The sequence below is a fragment of the Schistocerca americana genome, chromosome 1, assembly GCF_021461395.2.
Source record: "Schistocerca americana isolate TAMUIC-IGC-003095 chromosome 1, iqSchAmer2.1, whole genome shotgun sequence".
Classification (NCBI taxonomy): domain Eukaryota; kingdom Metazoa; phylum Arthropoda; class Insecta; order Orthoptera; family Acrididae; genus Schistocerca; species Schistocerca americana.
The window spans coordinates 648086452-648108207 of NC_060119.1; the positions used below are offsets into that span (position 1 = coordinate 648086452).

At 41.5% G+C, this 21756-nt stretch overlaps 2 protein-coding genes across 10 annotated transcripts in view; one reads left to right on the forward strand and one right to left on the reverse strand.

Annotated features, from left to right (window-relative positions):
- The window catches only part of LOC124607933 (DNA polymerase epsilon subunit 2), a 133785-nt gene extending 113713 nt beyond the window's left edge, over window positions 1-20072 (reverse strand). The window contains exon 1 of one of the 2 annotated variants that reach the window (XM_047139946.1): window positions 19978-20072. Coding sequence is in view for 1 of the 2 variants with exons in the window: in XM_047139945.1 (XP_046995901.1) it covers window positions 19744-19811 (68 nt within the window). In the remaining variant the exon portion in view is untranslated. Of the gene's footprint in view, window positions 1-19743; window positions 19887-19977 lie in introns of those variants that run through there. The other variant, XM_047139945.1, reaches the window with a different exon arrangement.
- A 20-nt stretch (window positions 20073-20092) lies between these two features.
- LOC124607975 (N-alpha-acetyltransferase 80-like) overlaps window positions 20093-21756 on the forward strand; it is a 144790-nt gene continuing 143126 nt past the window's right edge. For 3 of the 8 annotated variants that reach the window (XM_047139950.1, XM_047139948.1, XM_047139949.1), the window contains exon 1: window positions 20094-20503. The gene's annotated coding sequence lies outside the window, so the exon portion shown is untranslated. Of the gene's footprint in view, window positions 20504-21756 lie in introns of all 8 variants that reach the window. The other 5 variants (XM_047139955.1, XM_047139951.1, XM_047139956.1 and 2 more) reach the window with 5 other exon arrangements.

Sequence of the window (21756 nt, forward strand, 5' to 3'; positions counted from 1 at the left end):
TAACGTAAGACCAGAACTTCCTAGGCTTTTCTGTCAGGTCGGTACATAGAATTTTACTTTCAAATTCACTGAACGCTTCACGCATAGCCCTCCTTACGCTAACTTTGACATCGTTTAGCTTCTGTTTGTCTGAGAGGTTTTGGCTGCGTTTAAACTTGGATTGAAGCGCTCTTTGCTGTCCGGTGGACCAGAGGGTGGACAGGGTAGAGAGCTTGGAGACTGAGGAGAGAGCTGAGCGAATCTGAGCAGATAACATACTGAATCTGCTGGTGGCGACGGATGTATTGGACAGCCTGGAGAACAGCCTAAAGCTCCGCAATAAAAACCGAACACTGGTCGGGAAGCCGAAATCGATTGGGGGTGTCGCCAACAATATAGGCACTCCCAACACCAAACGATGTTTTTGAGCCATCAGTGTAAATAAACGTGGCATCCTTCATTTGTGAGCATAGAGCAGCAAATGGCTGACGATAAACAAGAAAAGGGGTACCATCCTTGGGAAACTGACAAAGGTCACGGAGCAGGCAGGTCCGGGGCTGGAGCCAAGGTGGTGCTGTACCCCAAGTTGTCAAGAAAGTTTTATGAAAGTGGAAGGAAAGAGAACGTAGCAGTTGACGGAAGTGGACTCCCGGTGGTAGTAGGGGGGAAGGGCAGCCTGCATACCCTAAATCCAAGGAGGCGCCGAAAAAAATGTCATGGGCCGGATTTGCAGGCATGGAAGACAGATGGCTAGCATGACGACTCAGAAGGACAGCTCGCCGATTGGACAAGGGATGTTCAGCAGTCTCCGCATAAGGGCTTTCCACAGGGCTGGTGTAAAAAGCTCCAGACGCTAAACATAATCCACGGTGGTGGACAGAGTCAAGACGCCGAAGAATAGACGGCCGAGCAGAGGAGTAAACTATGCTTCTGTAGTCCAATTTCAAGCGCACTAAGCTGCGATAGAGGCGGAGAAGGACCACTCGGTCCACTCCCCAGGAGGTGCCATTCAGGACACGAAGGGTGTTGAGGGATCACAGAAAGCGAGCCGAAAGATAGGGAACGTGGGAGGATCAGCACAGTTTCCTGTGAAACATAAGATCCAAGAATTTAGCAATGTCCGCGAACAGAAGGTTAACAGGGCCTAGATGTAAGGAAGGCGGAAGAACTCCGTATGATACCAAAAATTAACACAAACGGTCTTACTGGGAGAAAAGCGGAGTATGCCTGTCCTCCAACAGGTATCGTATGCTCTCTCCAGGTCAAAAAATATTGCTACTGTTTGGCGTCTCATGAGAAAATTGTTCATGATATAAGTGGAGAGAGCAATAAGATGGTCAACTGCAGAACGATGCTTTTGGAAACCGCATTGGGCGGGTGTTAAAAGACTTCGGGACTCCAGCCACCAGGCTAAACGGCAATTCACCATGCGCTCCAAAACCTTACATACACTACTCTTGAGAGAAATGTGGCGATAGCTAGAGGGGAGATGTTTGTCCTTTCCAGGTTTCGGAACAGGAATGATAGCTTCCCGCCATCGTCTGGGAAAAGTACTGTCGGTCCAAATTCGATTATAAAGGCGAAGGAGATAACGCAGACTATGGTATGATAAATGCAGCAACATTTGGATGTGGATACCATCCAGTCCTGGGACAGAAGAGCGAGAAGAAGAGAGTGCTTGTTGGAGTTCCCGCATGGAGAAAACAGTATTATAGCTTTCGCGATTTTGAGAGGAGGAAGCAAGAGGTTGCGCTTCCGCTGCACATTTCTTCAGGAGAAACACTGGCGGGTAATTTGAAGAGCTCGAAATCTCAGCAAAGTGTTGACCCAATGAGTTAGAAATTGCGACGGGGTCCACTAATGTATCATGCGCAACAGTGAGCCCAGAGACTGGGGAGAAACTAGGTGCGCCAGATAACCGTCAAATCCGACTCCAAACTTCCGAGGAGGGAATGAAGGTGTTAAACGAGCTAGTAAAGAAGTCCCAGCTTGCCTTCTTGGTATCGCGAATGACGCGACGGCCTCGCGCACGGAACTGCTTGTAGCGGATACAGTTAGCCAAAGTAGGATAGTGCCGGAAAACGCCAAGAGCACGTCGCCGCTCACGTATTGCGTCATGGCATGCCTCGTTCCACCAAGGAACTGGGGGCGGCACCAGGGCAATTCGGAGGTCCGAGGTATTGAATGTTCCGCAGCTGTAAGAATAACTTCTGTAATATGAGTGACCTCATCGTCAACGCTAGGAAAGTGACGGTTATCGAATGTCGCTAAAGACGAAAAAAGTGTCCAATCAGCTTTGGCAAACTTCCAGCACCTCGGGCGCATATATAGCACTTGCGACTGCAATCTAAGGACACATGGAAAGTGGTCACTCGAGTGTGTATCAGCAAGAGCGAACTATTCAAAGCGCCATGCTAGTGGAACAGTACCGACCAAAAGGTCCTAATGAGAGAAATTTGTCGTGGAGGCAGACAAAAATGTAGGGTCCCCAGTGTTGAGGCAAACAAGATCCGATTGATGGAAGACGTTGATCAATAGTGAGCCGCGCGGACAAGGACGCGGAGATCCCCAAAGTGGGTGATGGGCATTGAAGTCCCCAACCAGCAAATGGGGGGGGAGGGGGGGGGGGGGAAGCTGACCAAGAAGATGAAGGAGATCAGCTCTTGCCATTGGTGTGGACGATGGAATGTAGACAGTGGACGATGGAATGTAGACAGTACAAAGAGAGGTGTATCCATAAACGGAAAGACAGACAGCGACAGATTGGAAGGAACTGTTTAGGGGGATTGGGTGATAATGGAGAGTATCATGGAGAAGAATCATGAGACCTCCATGTGCTGGAGTGATTGCAACAGAGGGGGAGATCAAATCAGAATGACTGAAAATGGGGGAAAACAATGCGATCGTGGGGACACAGCTTTGTTCCTGAAGACAGAAGATGACCGGCGAGTAGGATCGTAAGAGGATCGACAATTCATTCAATTGGCTCGAATGCCGTGGACATTCCAATGGATAATGGACATAGGGTGGACAGAAAAGGGAAGAATGTGACCAAGATTGCCCTCAACTCAACGGCTGCTCAGAGCCGGCGACCGATAGCATGGAACGGCATTCAGCCAAAGGCAGAAGATCCTGATCCATAGGTTGTTCGGGAGCAGCTCCTGCCACCAGCGATTGGTCGGTTGATCAGCCGCCAGCAGTGTGCCTCGGCGACACAGAAGACGGCCGAGGGCGGTTACCGCCAGGTGGTGCTGTAGATGAGACACGTCGTGGCAGAGGAGGAGACAAACTGGGTTTCTTATTAGCCTTCTTGGAAACATGATGTTCAGATGAAGGAGGAACCGATGGTTGTGAAGTTAGGGTACGTAAAAAATCTTCACGAGTATGCTCTTTTTTGGAAGTCTTGGTGTCTGACATTTGGGCTCGAGATTTAGCAGACCCGATGAAGGGTGAGCCATGGAGTCAGCAGGCGAAAGTGGGGAGGTTGAACAGGCGATCTTTGCGCTAGCCGATCTGACGACCGTGGCACTAAAGGTGAGATCACAAGTCTGCGTGGCTGCCTCCGTTGTTGGCCGAGGAGAGGCAAGGACAGTGCTGTATTTACCTGCGTGAGGCACAGTGGGCTTTCGACTGGCGAATAACTTTCGAGCAGCTAAGGTCAACACCATTTCCTTCACTCTGATTTCCTGAATGAGCCGTTCGTCTTTAAAAATGGGGCAGTCTCTAGAGGAGGCAGCGTGGTCACCCATACAGTTGATGCAACAAGGGGATGGAGGTGGACAAGCATCCTCACGGACATCCTTGCTACACGTAATGCATTTGGCCAGATTGGAACAGGACTGGCTGTTACGATTGAACCGCTGACACTGATAGCAATGCGCAGGGTTTGGGATGTAAGGGCAAACGGAAATTATCTCATAGCTCGCTTTTATGTTTGATGGAAGTTGAACTCTGTCAAATGTCAAGAAGACAGTACAGGTTGGAACGATGTTCTTGTCAACCCTTCTCATGACTCGATGAACAGCCGTTATGCCCTGGTCAGACAGGTAGTTTTGAATATCCTCGTTGGATAATCCGTTGAGGGACCCCACGTGATGAATTTAAAGTGCGGTGCACTTCCACCTGGACAGGGAAGGTGTGTAGCAGTGAAGTACGCAGCAATTTTTGTGCCTGGAGGGCACTGACTGTTTCTAGCAACAAGGTGCCATTTCGTAGTCGGGAACAAGACCTTACAGGACCTGTTAATTGTGTCGACACCTTTCTGAATAATGAAAGGGTTGACTGTGGAGAAGTCTTGACCTTAGTCTGACCGAGAAACAACAAGGAACTGTGGCACGATAGAAGAACTGTCTGCAGCTGAGACTCATTGAACTTATGTTTGTGAGCAGACATAGTAGATGATGAGGGAACCATTGCGGAAGTATCCCCCATGATTACCACCATCTCCGATGGCACGATCCTTCCTTGTGGGGGTCCTCTCTGAGGGCACTCCCGCCTTAGGTGATTGTTCACACCTCAGGTCACACCTCCCAAGAAACAGACGGAAGGACCAATCGGCACTTTCAGAAGGTATCAGCTCGGGTAATCACCCCTCCCTGGGCCTGGCCGTTACCAGGAGGTATGTACGTGTCCTACCTGTCTACCCGGGGTGGTGAATTACACGTTACCCTGTCACCGGCTACGCGTGGGAATGCGTGGGTCGGCCTTCAGACACCCACAGGGATGAAAAAAGAGAAAGGGAGGAACAAAGGAAAGGAAAAGAAAGAAGAGAGTTCTCAAATGCCGCAGCAGAGAAAATGGGAATGAGAAGAGGCAAGGAAAAGAGAAGGACAAAGACTTGTCAGCAGAGAAGGCGAAGAAGAGAGACTGTTTTACAGTTTCGAGCGTCGGTCTCCAGACGTAGGCACTAAACATACTCCCAGAGGGGCAGAGGGGGAGAAAGGGAAGGGAAGAGGCGAAAGTGGGGGGGGGGGGGGGAGGAGGAGGAGATGGGGGATGGGGAAGGATGTGGAAAAGGAAGGTATGCAGCCCGGAAATGAAGGAGGGCCATATTAGCTCGGGGTCCCATGCTCGCTACGCACATATCCACAAAAGAGTTGTGGAACCCCTGGGGGGGATATCCATTGTGTCTGAGGGTCTGGTGAGATCTAGGTCCTCAGCGGACACCAGAATCTCCACCTCATCCTCAGACACAGAGCTTGTAGGTAGCAATGGTGTCGGTGCCACTGCAATTTCCTTGGTTTTGGGGGTCTTCTTTCTGGATTTCTCTCGCTGCTCCTTGGGTTTCCCTGGCTGGGAGGACTTCACTGGCTCAGTCTCCAGGACTGAGGATGAGCAGAAAGTCCTATGACCAGTTGCTTTTGAACTCCTCAGCCAGTGGCAGGCCACTAGCAGAAATCTGGGAAGAGAGTGACCCCAAGGGACCCCTTCCTAGTGAGAGAAGGCAAAGAAGACTTCTGCTTCTCCGGCTTAGAAGTGGAGACGGGTGTCCCCAATGGTTGGGAAGGAGGGTGCTGCTTCGTAAGTAGGTGGTGCGGGAGCAACAGGGAAGGAAATGACCCCCACCATCAAGGGGGCTGGTGTAGTCTTATGGCTCTGAGAGGTGACGGGGGTTGGCGAAGCTGATGGGGCCAGAACTGTTGTAGCGGCGACGTAAGAAGATGTCATACATACTGGGTGCAGGCGTTCAAATTTTCTCTTAGCCTCAGTGTAGGTCAGTTGGTCCAGGTTCTTGCACTTCGTGATTTTCCTTTCTTCCTGGAGAATCCTGCAGTCTGGCAAGCAATGCGAATGGTGCTCTCCGCAGTTGACACAGATGGGAGGTGGGGCGCATGGAGTATTGGGATGTGATGGGTGTCTGCAATCTCGACACGCAACACTGAAAGTACAGCGGGAAGACATATGGCCGAACTTCAGCACTTAAAGCACCACATTGGGGGAGGGATATAGGGCTTTACATCACAGTGGTAGACCATCACCCAGACCTTCTCAGGCAATGAATCACCCTCGAAGGCCAAGATGAAGGCACCGGTAGCAACCTGATTATCCCTCGGACACGGGTGGACACGCCAGACGAAATGTACACCTCGCTGCTCTAAATTGGCGCGCAGCTCATCGTCAGACTGCAAAAGAAGGTCCCTGTGAAATATGATACCCTGGACCATATTTAAGCTCTTATGGGGCACAATGGTTACAGAAACATCCCACGGCTTGTCACAAGCAAGTAACGTCCGTGCCAGAGCAAAGCATGCCATTTCGATCAAGACTGGCCCAGATCTCATTTTGGACAACCCCTCAGCCTCCTCAAACTTGTCCTCTAAATGCTCAACAAAAAAATGTGGCTTCATCGTCATGAAAGATTACCCATCAGCTCGCGAACATACAAGGTACCCGGGCAAATAACATCCGCTACCATTCTTAGCCTGACATTCCTCCCATAGTGTGGCCACGGAGGGGAACGATTTGGGATCGTACTTCTGTGCATTGAATTGAGCTCATGAACGCTTAGAGATTGCTAGTGTTTCACCACCAGCAAGAGATCATGGACTACGCTTCATCACGTGTCATCCGCCCTGATGCCACTCACTCTGACCAGGGGACCTCCCCACGGGCACTACCCAGCCGCAGCAAAGGCCACTTTGCAGGATGGGCATTGCCGGGAGCCCCAGTGCCCCAGGGGGATGGCGGCTACCCCTTGGCATATGTGGGGAGTTAACAGCACACGCATCAGCAGAGCGATCCCTGCGTGGTTAGGGGGCTACAACCAAAAGGGTACATGGCGGCCCCACCCCAATGGACTGGCTACCGTGCTGTACATCAGGTGCTAAGAAGTCCATGGTGATCATCGACGCAGAAAGTGACACTGCATAGTTCATGATAAACGCACCCAGGAAGGTGTCCTCACGCAAGAGATGGAAAATGAATGGGACTGAAATGCAACGACGAGAAAGTGGGCTAAGGATCTCAATGCACGAGGAACACAATGCACCATGTAAGGTGCCCTTCCTTAACTGGCTCGCTCTTCGGGAAAATTTTGAAAAATGGAGGTGAAGCCCTACAGGGGACCATCACATAAAGGCCAAAACGTGTGAAACTCCTTTTAGTCACCTCTTACGACAGGCAGGAATATCTCGGGCCTATTCTAACCCCCGGACCCGCAGGGGGTTCAATGGAAGTAACACATAGTCAAAGGTGAGGAATAGAGTCCAGGTTGGCGGTAATTCTTTATGAATTCTTTTCATGGCACGGTGAATTGCAGTCACTATGCGGTCAGTGATACAGGCTGTTATTTCAGCCTCAGCCAAGCCATCAAGCATCCAAGTGTATATGGCACCACGGAAGAAATCGGAGTGCGGTGGGGCTCTACTTTAAAAGGATAGCTGTGGAGAAGGGTTGCATTAAGCAGTTTCTGTGCTTGAAAAGCACTATCCATCTCCAAAAGCAAGGTCCCATTACACAATGGCATCTACACCTTTCTGAATAACAAATGGATTAACTGTTGTGACAATTTGACCATCTTCTGTGCATGACACCATGAGCTATCGAGGTGCAGTCAGGAGAGGTATCTTTCATCTCAACTCATTTACATTTCTGAGATTGTGGAGAAAATACCCATGATTGCCAGCATCTGACGGCACACTCCTTCCTGCTGGGGTCTCACCCACCTTTACGTGATTGTCCACATCTCAGGTCACACCTCGCAGAATCCAGGCAGAAGGACCAATCAGCACAGACAAAGATTTCAGCTCAGGCAGTCACCCCTCCCTGGGCCAACCTTTGCCAGGGGGTATGTACGGCTCCACTTGTTTACACACGACTGGGAATTATGCATTACTCAGTCACCTGTTACACATTAAACGTGTGGGCCAGCCTTCAGTAATACACAGGGAGGAAGAAGGAGGAGGAGGAGGAGGAGGAGGAGGAGGAGGAGGAGAAGAAAAAGAAAAGGAAAAAGAGAGACCTCAAATGCCAAGGTGGAGGAAAGGTAAGAAAAGGAAGAACAGGGAAAGAATGATGGGTGGAAAGAACGAACCCATACATGGTTTTACCAAGAACTTCGGTTTCCCGAAGAAGACATATGACTCCATCCCCAAGGGACAGAAAAAGACTAGCAGGAAGATAGGCATGCAGCACAGAAAGGAAAGTAACACTGCAAAGACTTGGGACCCATGTCAGCCAAGCACATACTCACCAAAGAGTGGTGAGCCCCACAGGGAGGGGGCAGGGGTTGTGGCAACAATGACAACTAAAGTACAAAGAACAACTAAACCAAGCAGAAAGATATGCAAGTTCCGTAAACTAGATAAAAAATCATTAGTGTCGTATCTCAATGAGGAACTTGAGCATGCAGAGGAATTATAGCTCAACTTTAAAAGAATAGTTGATCATGCACTGGATAGATATGTACTCAGTCAACAATTCATAATGGGAGGGAACCTCCATGGTATACCATCACTGCAAACAGGGTATATACGCAGACATGGAAAACAAATTCCCGGATTTTTCCCAGTTAACAATACACTTTCTCCCAGGTGAAAATATTGAATGGTTATGGTTTTATACACTGGGGTAGAATTTCCCAGCATATTAGAAAACGAAACTCAAGAGAAAAAACATGTTTTGGAAAGATCTTTGATGTGCACTGCATATTTTCATATTATGAAAGTATAAATTCGAATTCCACCAAACACCGCATGTTACTTTCCAAATAGAGATTACAATGCGCTTTTGTAAGCCAGTCATAGGTCATGTCACGTGTTCTCATTGGCCGATGACAGCGGATATTCAGTGTATAGGACATGTGATGCAGTTGGCCAATAGCAACATCACTGATAAGTGGCGCAAACACACAAATAGGAAAAGTTAATGGTTTAAATTAATATACAGGGTGTTGCTACAAGAAAAGGAAAGCTTTCACATATAAGATTGGTCTCTAATTAAGCTTTCACATATATGGTGATATTTTTTGCACGTGTCACACTTTAAGATAAATCACACAAATGTGCCAGTAAAATTTTTAACAACGACGAAAATGTCTGATCTTCTGGGTTTGAAATTCTCCTGAACGGTCGTCCTCAAAGAGTTAATTTTTAAATGAGAGTCAAACATTCTGTGATTTAAGAAATACAATGTACATTCTCACACTTAGTTCATCCTGAGTAACAGAAACTTTACTTTCAAAGTATGCTTTTCAAATAACCATTCGCAATATTTTCCCATGACCTGTTAGGAACAGGTTCATTTCTGCAGTTGCCAGAGAGCGCCAGATAACAGGTGTCACCGCATTTGCTCAGCTACAATGACGCAGGAAGGCCGTATGTTCGTATGTGAAAAACATTAAAAAATCTTACATTAAGTAATAATGGAAACAAGACTCCAAGAGCATGGGAATTTCGTGAACCATATTAAAATGCATAATTTGGCATGAAGTGCATATTCCTATGTCCAGATTCGGATGCATATTTTCTAGAGTACCAGTCCTGTATTCTCTGATGTTTGGTTCTTTATTACGGCATAATGCCATACGTGCTAGAATATGGAAATGTGCACTTGAAATGCAGTGAACACTTGAAACTAGCCAATAGTGTGTAATTAAACACTTCGTTCCAAATAAATTGACTGCCTCTGTGGAAAAGATTAATAAAGCCAAATTTCTTTAGCAAACCAACAAAAATAACTTCATTGTTCTGCAAGGCTCGACTGTCAGAAAGGTGGAAATAAAATCTGAAACTAAAAAAATTTTAGCCTTCCTTAATTATGTGAATGTACTTCAATTCACTTGATAGTTCCCGGCCACAGAAATCCATTTTGCTTTCATTTGACATGAGAGCCATAGACGAACAGGAAACAGCAAAATTGCTAAACGTAAACACGGGTCACGTGGAGACTACCCACCTCCCCACTGCAACTCAGACTGCTCTGTGCATCAGCCCCGTATCTACGACATTTCTGAACCGGGGCAATATTAGATACTGCCCCCACCACCAACGAGCGTTTGAGGCAGGACACCAAAAATTTTTAAAAATCGACTTTTCAAAAAGATGTTCATTTTGTAATGTATACCTTTTTGAAGATGTCTGATACATAAAACGTAAAACGTGTGCTTGAGAAAATATAAGACATGTTATTTGGTCTTAAGTGTACCAAAGTTCTGCCATGCTCCTTCGCACAGCATTCTTCTATCGCACGTCACTGTATTTCGCTATATGGAATTCAAATGTGTAATATTTTATAATAGATGCCATCAAACTACCTTCAGGACAGTGGCTATTAAAATGTCCTGTGGTGCCTCCCCTGCTCCCACTCGGCCGGTTTGACATCCTGCTCCTCTTTAAAAAAACTCGTTATCTGTACTGGATGGGATTATTTGTAAGTGGGAGGACAAGAACTTGTTATAATTTTTGCAATATTTATTGCATATTAGCTAATAACTTTCTGTTTTGTGTGGCATAAAATTAAATTTAGGATACATAAAACCAGTAAAGACAAGAGACAAGCAAGACAGTGCACATTTCTTCAATCCGTAAGTCCTAGCTTTTTCTTCTCTGTAACCTTGCTACACCTTTACATGGCATGCTTTCCTTTCTGGGAAAGAATCTATTAACTCATCAAAGCTCGTCCAACATTTCGCTACATGAAAAAACGAAATGTCGTTGTCTAATATTGCATAAGCTGTTAATACAAATAGTACCCAAGACTGGTGTGGTTTCTGGATCTGATTGAGTGTATTTTGTCACTATCTGCTAGATAAAACTAAATAGCCCTGCATAATATTGCAGCAATTGTAACATGCACCAAATAAACGAGACTGGTTTGACACAAATGATCATTTTTATAAAACGACAGAATATAGTTCATGAAGAACCAATATCAAATGCCTATTACACCTCCTATAAGCAAAAAGCCTTACGTTAGGAAATAGATTCACATTTCATTCATACACTCCAGCTTCTCAAGCATGAGATCGAAAAGTAGTAGTATGAAAGTTTTATATAAATTTGGAATCATCATATTCTTCCATAATTTGTGTGATGGCCCCGTTCCTTCTCCTTCCTCGTTCTAACAACAATCTTGTCATCACTAATTCTGTAACTATTCCTGCCAGTGTAAAAACTTATTCTCCAGTTAACTTCACTAACACTGTCAGAATCACCGGTTTAGTTATCCCCCATTTATTCTCCAGTTACGTGTTACTCAGTGTTTGTACAACGCACCCAGAATAGAACTTAAGCAACAGCTAGCCTGGGACTGTACAAATGACCCTTACTAGTGTAGCGATCCGGGGAAAAATTCCATGTCAAAATTTCATTTTCTTGGATACACCAAGAAGATAAAACGAAATCTTTCTTACCTGTTATTCCTGTTAATCATTTATTTCTACTCTGGTAGTCTGAATCTATGGATTTCACTAGTAATTATAACAATGCTGATCATTCGGAAACTCAGTCAACCACATAAACAGCAATTGGCGTTCACCCATTCATCTTTATTCGGCTCAGCTCGTATAGCCCCATCCCCTTTTGTTTACAGTGAAGTTCATTTATAGATGCGAAGGGGATTCCCCTGGCAGAGACATTATGTACACTATGCATGCATTCAAAAATCAACTTATGATTCATTCAGAAATCAACTTAAAATGTTTTCAAAAATGTCCAAAAACTAACAGTGGCACTGAAGTTAGCGTCCATTCCCTAGTGAATGAGACAGGAACTGAAACTGAGGATGCAAAGCAAAAGCTGAAATGTTAACTCTGTTTTCAAATGTTCCTTTACAAAGGAAAAATCAGGAGAATTGCCTCTATTTAATCCCCATACCACTGAAAAGGTGAATGAAATATGTACTACTGTCTGTGGTGTTGAAAAACAACTGAAATCGTTAAAAATTCAATAAAGCTCCAGCACCCGATGGAATCGCTGTCAGATTTTATACGGAATTTGCAGCTGAGTTAGTGACTGTCCCAACTACAATTTACCATAGGTCCCTCTAACAAAAAAACCATGCCCAGTTCTTGGTCACACCGGTCAACTAGATGGGAAGTGGAAGTGATCCACAAGACTACCGTCCAATATCACTGATATCAATTGGTGCAGAATCTTAGAACATATTCTGACCTCAAACATAATGAGGTATCTTAAACAGAACAACCTACTCAATGCCAACCAGCATGGATTTCAAAAATATCCATCATGTGAAACCCAATTGCACTTTTCTCACATCGTACTGAAAGCTTTGGATCAAGGCAATCAGGCAGACGCTATATTTCTTGATTTCTGTAAAGCATTTGATTCAGTTCCACACATTTATTGTCAAAAGTACAATCATATTTCACTGGATTGAGGACTTTTCAGCAGGGAGAACACAGTATGTTATCTTGGATGGAGAGTCATCGTCAGAAGTAGAAGTAACTTCAGGTGTGACCCAGGGAAGCGTGTTGGGAACCTTGCTGTTCATGTTGTATATTAATGACCTTGCAGACAATGTTAATAGGAACATCTGGCTTTTTACACATGATGCCGTTTTCTATAATGAAGTACTGTCTGAATGAAACTCCATAAATATTCAGTCAGATCTTAAGATTTCAAAGTGGTGCAAAGAATAGCACCTTACTCTATATGTTCAGGAATGTGAAACTGTGCATTTTACAAAACAAAACAAAAGATGTAGTATTGTACCCTATAGTATCAATGAGTCGGCCAACTCATACAAATACCTGGGTATAACACTTTGTAGGGATATGAAATGGATGATCACATAGGTTCAATCGTGGATAAAGCACGGGGTAGATTTCAGTTTATGGTAGAATACTTTGGAAGTGCAATCCATCTACAAAGTAGATTGCTTACAAATCACTTGTGTGACTGGTTCCAGAATATTGCTAAGGTGTGTGGTACCTGTACCACATAGGAGTAACAGCGGATATTGAAGATATACAGAGAACAGCAGCAAAATGGTCACAGGTTTGTTTAATCCATGAGAGAGTGTCACAGGAGCTACTAAAGGAACTGAACTGGAAGACTCGTGCTCATGTAGGGATCTTAAGGATAAGATAATAATGATTACTGCACGCAGAGAGGCATTCAAACAATTATTCTTCCTGGGCTCCGTACGTGAATGGAACAGGAATAAACCCTAATAACTGATACAATGGAATATACCCTATGCCATGCTCCTCATGGTGGTTTGCAGAGTATAGATATAGATGTAATAAAACATTTTTTTACGAAGCATTCACTAAATACTAACAGTGCATAATGCTAATCACCTATACTCTACGGGGACAATGCACTTGAGGAAGAGGAGGCGGCTGCAAATCAAAATCATGTATTTGTATTCCTGAATCGTCTTTTAGAACATACTTTCTTCAAACTCTGATGTTTCGGGGCTAGAAATAAGAAGCTGATGACAAGCACATCTTTACAAACAGATTCAACTTACAAAAGATTTGGTCATATTCACTATCAGAATATTTACCAGTTATTATCCTTGGAAAGAATACTTATATATGTATGAATATAATTGAGGGAAACATTCCACGCGGGAAAAATATATCTAAGAACAAAGATGATGTGACTTACCATACGAAAGCACTGGCAGGTCGATAGACACACAAACAAACAGAATCATACACACAAAATTCTAGCTTTCGCAACAAACGGTTGCTTCATCAGGAAAGAGGAAAGGAGAGGAAAAGACAAAAGGATGTGGGTTTTAAGGGAGAGGGTAAGGAGTCATTCCAATCCCGGGAGCGGAAAGACTTACCTTAGGGGGCAAAAAGGACAGGTATACACTCGCACACATGCACATATCCATCCGCACATACACAGACACAAGCAGACATTTGTAAAGGCAAAGAGTTTCGGCCAAAGCTAGAATTTTGTGTGTATGATTCTGTTTGTTTGTGTGTCTATCGACCTGCCAGTGCTTTCGTATGGTAAGTCACATCATCTTTGTACTTATATATGTATAATTTTTGAGCTATTTATTTTCATGGTAAGTGATCCCTGGGTGAATGAAGAAATAAATAAATACAATAAATTTTTCTTTCTGCCTTGCACTTAAATGTTAGTCTGTTTTCTCACACACTATCATCCTGATTAACTCAGTTTCACTATGGAGCCCAGTTAATATTGTTGATTTCCCTCTTTTTTTTGTCTCTCGATTTTCCTTTTCCTCCTGTCTTTGGAAAATGCCAGGCTGCTTCAGATGTCTGACTCCCTGTGCACTTTTACAAGCTCTACAGTTTTTATTGCTATTTCTTGTTTAGGCCATGGACAACAGATCAAATAGGTGGATTTTCTTTGTCTGTGCTAGGTTCACATTCAGTAGTGTATTTCACTTAGATGTGCACAAAACAAACAAAAACACACAGGTAATATATTTCGTCTACAGTTAAATTAACAAATAATTAACTCATAATTATAAGAAAATTATATTTACTATGTTCAAAGCAAATGAATTTGTCAAGTGAGTGTTGCCAGGTTGTCATAAGGTGAGCTTTTGATGCATTTATGGTATCTGAAATATCTTTTTCACTTACTTATTATTTTATTTGCAATATATTTTTCACTTACTTATAGTCTTTGGAAGTTCACACCAGAAAAGTACAGGAAGACAAAAATAGAACATAGCTGAATGTATGTGACCCTAGAATCAGTTAACCAAACAGATTGGAGTTAGTGCATGGGGCATAGAAACATTAACGGGTGCCTTACGTGGGTGTGGCGATAAATAAACCCTTGTTTTACATCACAAGTTATCTGAACCAAATTGTTGTAAAACAAAGAACATTGTATAACAGGGACCAATCAAATGAGGTGCTGCAGCTGTTAAGACACTTTAAGCATAACCTTATTTATCTATACTAATCTTCCATTGGTAGTTGCTTCTCCATCGAATCTGGCTGAAAAGTGGTTGTGCAAAGTAGCCTATTTTAAATAATTGAGTCCACATAAAGTGTACAGTTCAAACACTTTAACTGTACTTTGATATTAGATCCGGTTTATGGCCAGATCATGTCTCATCTACAATAATTTATGCACAGAAAATTGGTTGGCAACATACTACACTCAACTGATGTACTATAATATGATTGCTTGAGTGCAGTAATCTAACCCAGCTAGCACTCAAGCTTATTTCAAGGTGGATATTGAGTTTAGGTTCAGTTGAAAATTCAAGATTGAAAAATCAAGGTGGATATCGAGTTTAGGTTCAGTTGAAAATTCAAGATTGAAAAATCAACCTGTTACACAGTTTACATCAAGCTGTAAAAATTTAGCTTGAATTAAAATAATTTTCCCAAGCTTGAAATAAACTGTAATTTCTCTAGGAGGCTGTACAGCAGATGCGCGCGCAGCATAGCATCCATAGACATCCATGGGAAGCGCCACAAGCGTTTATAAGCCTTGCAGTTGCACTGACTCTGCTAGTTTTACGGCCATTTTAATTTTGTGACGTGCATTAATGATTGTTGACTGTTGTGAAGTTTGTTTTATACTGGAAAATAGTTCGGAAAGTGTGTGGCGTCCCCTGCCTTACTGCTACACCAGGTCTGAAGAAGATATATAGTGTATAACAGGTACGTTGGTGCATTTTTTCTCATATTACAAATGTTAAATATTATTACGTAACGTAAAGAAATATATTCTTTTACGTAGAAGAATTGAACCTGGATGAAAGTGAAATGGATTACCAGCTAAGAAAACATATTACAAGTTGTTCAGCAAAAAGACGTCATTTTAAACTAGCTCTCTAGTACGTGGCACTAATAAATTAAAACTTAATGTTATTTTACCTTTTTAAAATCTCGCCTTTTTATATATATCGCCCTATTACATTTGTTTACTTGTAAATACTCGCGTGTGTCATGCCATGAATGAATAATCGTGAAGTGTGAAAAGTTTCCTTGCTAATACAAATAGTAATGACATGGTGAACGGGAAAAGTGCATCAAGAACCAGTCACTACATAGGTGTCAGTATTTTTTATTTACGTAGCTTTGACTGGTCTTCAATTGCTCTTAATTTTGTTGTTCCTTAGGTGAAATAATACTGCAAGGCCTACTGGTACTTCTTAGTTTTATTGTTATTTGTAATGTGGCTGAAATCTAATAAAAGGCAATATTAAAATATGACAAGGAGAACATTTTTTGTTCTTTTACATTTCGGATCCACTGAACTGGTAATTTCTTAAATTCATTTTGATTTCATCTTTTACTTCATTTTGATTCAGTTTTACTCACCAAAATATAATTGTGGATAGAATAAACCGTCTACATTTTTCTAAACGGTAGTTTCCTTATAAGCTTACAGTATGAGGTGTATATGATTTCAAGTAATTGTTTCTTTATAATTCAGATTAAATGGCCCTGAAACTGTGTTGAAATAGTGATGTGTGGCTTCTTCATGAAGTCATCACAAAATTACCCAAATGTCATCTTTACTTTCAAAATTTCAAACAAAAAGTTATTTCAAATTACTTTAAAAACCCTTTGGAATGAAGTCACCAGAAGCAGCTTCTTACTCAGTGATGTTTATACTAGTTAATGATTCTTACTACATCAGTGAGTTTGAAGTTATTTTGCTAATGGTTCAAATGGCTCTGAGCACTATGGAACTCAATTGCTGTGGTCATTAGTCCCCTAGAGCTTAGAACTACTTAAACCTAACTAACCTAAGGACATCACACACATCCATGCCCGAGGCAGGATTCGAACCTGCGACCGTAGCAGTCGCACGGTTCCTGACTGCGCACCTATTTTGCTAATCTGGGGCATAAATTATATTTAGGTTGATCAGTTTACACTTTTTACATTTTTTATGTTTAGGTATGGCTAACATTTTCTTTTACCTGATCATTATACCAGCAGAAGTCAGCGATATTTGATCCTGCTCTGGTCTGTGTGCTGGGGCCAGAGGGGCTTCAGAATAATTAAATTTTAAAATAAAACAATTTTAAACACTTTGAAAATAAAATTTTTTTAAACATACATGTCTTGATAATTTTTTTCACACCATTTCCATTCTGATATTTATTTAATTAATTAGGTTCAATAAATTCAGATTAATAATTATATAGCTCAAAACAAGCTGTAAATACCAGACTGTATTCCACGGGTGTAGATACAGCTGGAGCCAAACGTGATAAGTCAAGCTTGAAATATAGCTTGAACTCTGCCAACTTTGATGTTTGTTTCAAGCTTGAATCCAACTAACAGGCTTGAATATTCCAGCTTTGATCAAGCTTATATAGGCCCTACTTGAACTTTACATCTGGAAACAAGTTTGAAACTGGCTTACTGCGCTATCTGGGAACGTACAGTACATGTAATTGTTCACAAAAGCTCAAGTGTGGCTAACATTAAAATTAACATAATCACTGTATGAAATTCTTAAAAGACTGTCTTTGAAATCTGTAAACTCCGTACAAAAATTATAAGCACAGTCAGTAACTATTGGATAGCACTGTTCATATTCTGATCCTATTATCACAGTATACATTATTGAAGTTTGACACAGGCAATAATAATAATAATTACGCATTTACTCCCCAATCAATCATTGAAAGCACTCACTGAATTACAGAATGATCTCCCCAATGAGAAATTTAGATAAAATTAAGCATCAGGTCACCCTCCATTATGGAAGTGGGTGCACTCAGCGACTTATGTAATTTATAAATGATTGATAATGGCTAGGCACTAGCCAAAATCTGGATTTGCATAATAAAAACTGCAAAAAAAGGACAACTGATTGCTGCACACTATCATTTATAAAATTAAGCACATTAAATGAGTTATAATTTGTGCTAACTCAGCTGTGGTGAATTTCCAGAACTTGTGCACACTTTTCCTGTACCTTTCACAACCTTCTGCAGACTCCGCCCGAACAGGCCTTGGAAGGCCCAATGCTACCGACCAGCCGCCGTATCATCCTCAGCCCAAGATAATCACTGGCTTTCAGCAAACCCCTCTTTTATAAATTAGCAATAATTAAAACTGAAGTTGTCTACTGTTGTTTTCTGGATTTTTCTAAGTTACAATTATAAGACTTATATTCCTGATTAATTGGACAGTGGAGAGAGACTCATATTAACTAGGACTTCCATATAACACGCTACTTTCTATTAAATTACACTGTCTAGTTTGCCAAAATATGGAATTATATTTCAATAACAAAGTTTTTGTTAAGTACATTAATTACTCTGAAACTAAATGAGTGCAAGATTTCCTAACATATTTTCTACATTAACCGTATAAAGGCTATCGTTCTTTGGGTGGCTTTTTTATCTAGCTTATATTATTAGGAAGTTAGCAATGAGGTTTAAGTTTATGCATGAACAATGATAACAATGTTTTTTATTACTGATATTTGTAATTAACACAGTTTCCAAGAAGACTAACTACACTTATTGAGTTCCAATTAACGAAAAGTATGTAATGGATAATAAAGTTGATAAGTCCTGAGTCAATATTCAAGATTTTTGGTGTTGTGCATGTCAAAAAAACACTATTGAAAGTGTTTGCAAGAAAATAAAGAAATAAAAATTTTGGGGTGAGCATAATACAACAGCTGGATGGAATCCACCTGCCTTTATCACACACTGACATATTCGGAAGGATGCATTCTGTCCAGCTTTTTCAAATTGGTTTTCCTAAATCACTCCACGCAAATGCCAGGATGATACCTTCATCAACACCATGGCTGGTCACATGACCTATCCTCACAGAGCATAGTGTGTATATATATTTTAGCTATTGTCTTCACCTTGTATTAGCATGAATATTCCTATATCATTGTGACGTGATCTTTAGATACATACAAATAAAGTAAATAAATGTTATAGAAACAACTTACTTTACACATCATTCATTTTAATAATATCCTAATGTGGGGGTAGATTTCAACATGTTGAAATCCCCTTAAGGTCAAAAGACTTAATTCCTTGGTAAAGTGTTTCAAATGCAGAATCACTTAATGGATAGGCTGAACAAATCTCACTTACCACAACCACTATTTAGGAACAAAAATGCAACATCAAAACAGAAATAAAGCTCTAGTTTTGCACAAAATGAATCAGTGTTCGTTGAATAGCAATTTTTTATGGATAAGAATGGAAAGGAACCCAATACCAAACTACTATACTGCCAAGTATCTTGTTTGTTTGCCTGTTGGCCAGTTAAATATATAAGTGGTATTGTGTCCTTCATGTTCACAGAAAACTCTTTCTGTATACTGCACCTCAGCAATGGAGTAAGGAGGATTTGGGGCGGGGAGGGAGGGGGGTATGAGGAGAGCACAACACATATCTGCCTCAAGCGGTTTTGGGACAAAAATAGCATTTCATTTGCTGACAAAGTAATGTATACAGAGAGATGGGGCCACATTAGCATTAACCGATTAAGTGACCTGCAGAACAAATAAATAAACAGAAGAGATCAAATGAGGCAACTGAATGCCAGTCATCCGGTACTCTGCTAGCAGCAGCAGGACACTGTAAAGCGCTCCTTCGAAAATGTGGCGTATCGTTTACCCGTTTAGTCTTATTACATGGAGCATTTGCTTCTTTCATCCTATGCGCCAATGGATGGTTGTCCACTACATAGATTTTGAAAAATGGGGCGACTGCCACACTGAGGCCTATAAGTCCGTATCTACTCAACATTCATGAGACACAGTAACTACTACGAGCATGTCTCCCTCTTCGTCATGTTGCAGAGTTAAAAAGAAAACTATATTAAGTGTGTTTGAAATAAATTAACGTTCGTACCTCAGAATGGAAAAGCCATTTAGTTTAAATGTGGTCGACACTAACTTCCTCACCCGTGCCTCAGCCATTGCTTGTTTAATGTTTTGAACAAAACAAAACTTCTGTTGTTCCAAACTCTTTCCCGCCAAATACAAGCTATTACTTCATTTGTTTTTTAGCGCAGGGTGACATGCCAAGAATTGAATTTCCCTCGTTCAACGTGGTACAATAAACCAGAATTTCTATTACTGTTACCTTAATTAAGTTTTATGCATAGCAAATATTGATACTTCCATTTTCCAGAATTAATGACATAATAAATTCAAAATATACATCATGACGCGCCAAAGAACTCAGAAATTCGTGGACAAATGAAAGTGCATAGGTCCTACTGGCTAGTGGCTACTAACCTGAACCTGACCTACCTGAGAGCGAATGTGTGTTACTGTGTTCTGAAACAAGAAAGATTGTAAAAGAAGAAAGCATTTTGGATAGGTGAATAAATAAAGGAACCTTACCAAACGTAGGAATATATTTCATTTTATACGAAGATCTAAGGGATAAAATCAGTTTGCGTGTACAATATCTGAAGGCTAAAATTGGCTGTAACTTGATCAACGTCTTCATCCGCGAAGTTTTTGCTACTTTTGGTGTAAAGTGTTAGACATTAGCAAATAAAGCAGGAAACATTTTCGCTACGATGTGCTGCCGAATCAAGTTCTCAACATGTGTTTAGATCTGAGTTAGTATGTCGTAGTAAATGAGGAGTCTTGGCAGACAGGTATTTTTCTTTTTCGTTAATACACATTGGTTGTGTCCCGAGGGTATCTTCAGTGTTCAGAGTTTCATAGTGTATTGAATTACAAATCGTATCAATAATTTCTTTGTGTAAGAGTTAAACAAATTGTACATTTAAAAATACTGCTAAATTTCGAATTTCATGTTAGTCTTGAACCTTCTCTGCTTTGCATTGTGTGGTTTTTCACACAAGTTAGTTAATTGTTTACTTATTTACACCCCAATATATACTAACCTTAGATATGTCAGCTTAATACAACAATAAAATAATTGAATATCAGTAAACATGCTTGCACATTTACAAGTTTAATTAGTTCTAAAGCTAGTTTTATACTGTTTATTCATATTCACACACAACTCGTATGTCCTTTAAGCTGACATCAGAGCCATAATGATACCGGTCCCCTGCCTCTACATTAGGTCTTGTGTATTGCCATTTGTGTCCGTGAAAAATGCAAGTCGGCATACCTCAGCTCTTGCAAATGTGATACCAGTAATCAATACTAATTTGCTACATATACTAATGTTTAAATATTGCTTCATACTTAGTGTAAAGGAGTGGCATTAGTTTTGTTACTTAATTTTGATGCTCATATTTTATGAATGTGTACACCAAATTGAAATAAAATTAGCTTATTTCAGCAAAATAAAAACATTTTCAGCTGATTTGAGTGTAACAGCAAGTTCTATTTTGTTTAACACTAAAAATGGATGATGTAATATAACCCCTTGTTCACTGCAATTACCATTCATTACTGTTATGCAATCCTCTTACTATTACTGCAACATTGCCAAAGAAAGTTCTGCAAGTCAGTTTACATTGTATGAAATGGATACACATTTTTTTTAGCCCAGTTGTAGGGGAAAGAGGCAGTGGGAGCAAGTAGAGTAGTAGTATAAAGAAAATAAATCCAACCTCTTTTATGTAGTGCAGCTACAGGATAACCATACTGTTTTGGCCTTCAATGTGGATTATTAATTTTATTATCCGAGTTGTAAGTGGTCTACCCAATGGCCCAGGAACTACATCATCACCCATTCTAGCTCAAAAACTTTGAATACAGCCAACCAAATGAACATGTGAGCAGTATTCATCAGTGATTACTGTTACTTTTGCTCTTCTGTATTGTTTGGCCATGAAGGCTAGATATAACTGGAGGGGGGGGGGGGGGGGGGGGGGGAAACCACCCACTTACACAAAAACTAATGACATAAAAGCAAATTTCATTTGCTGTC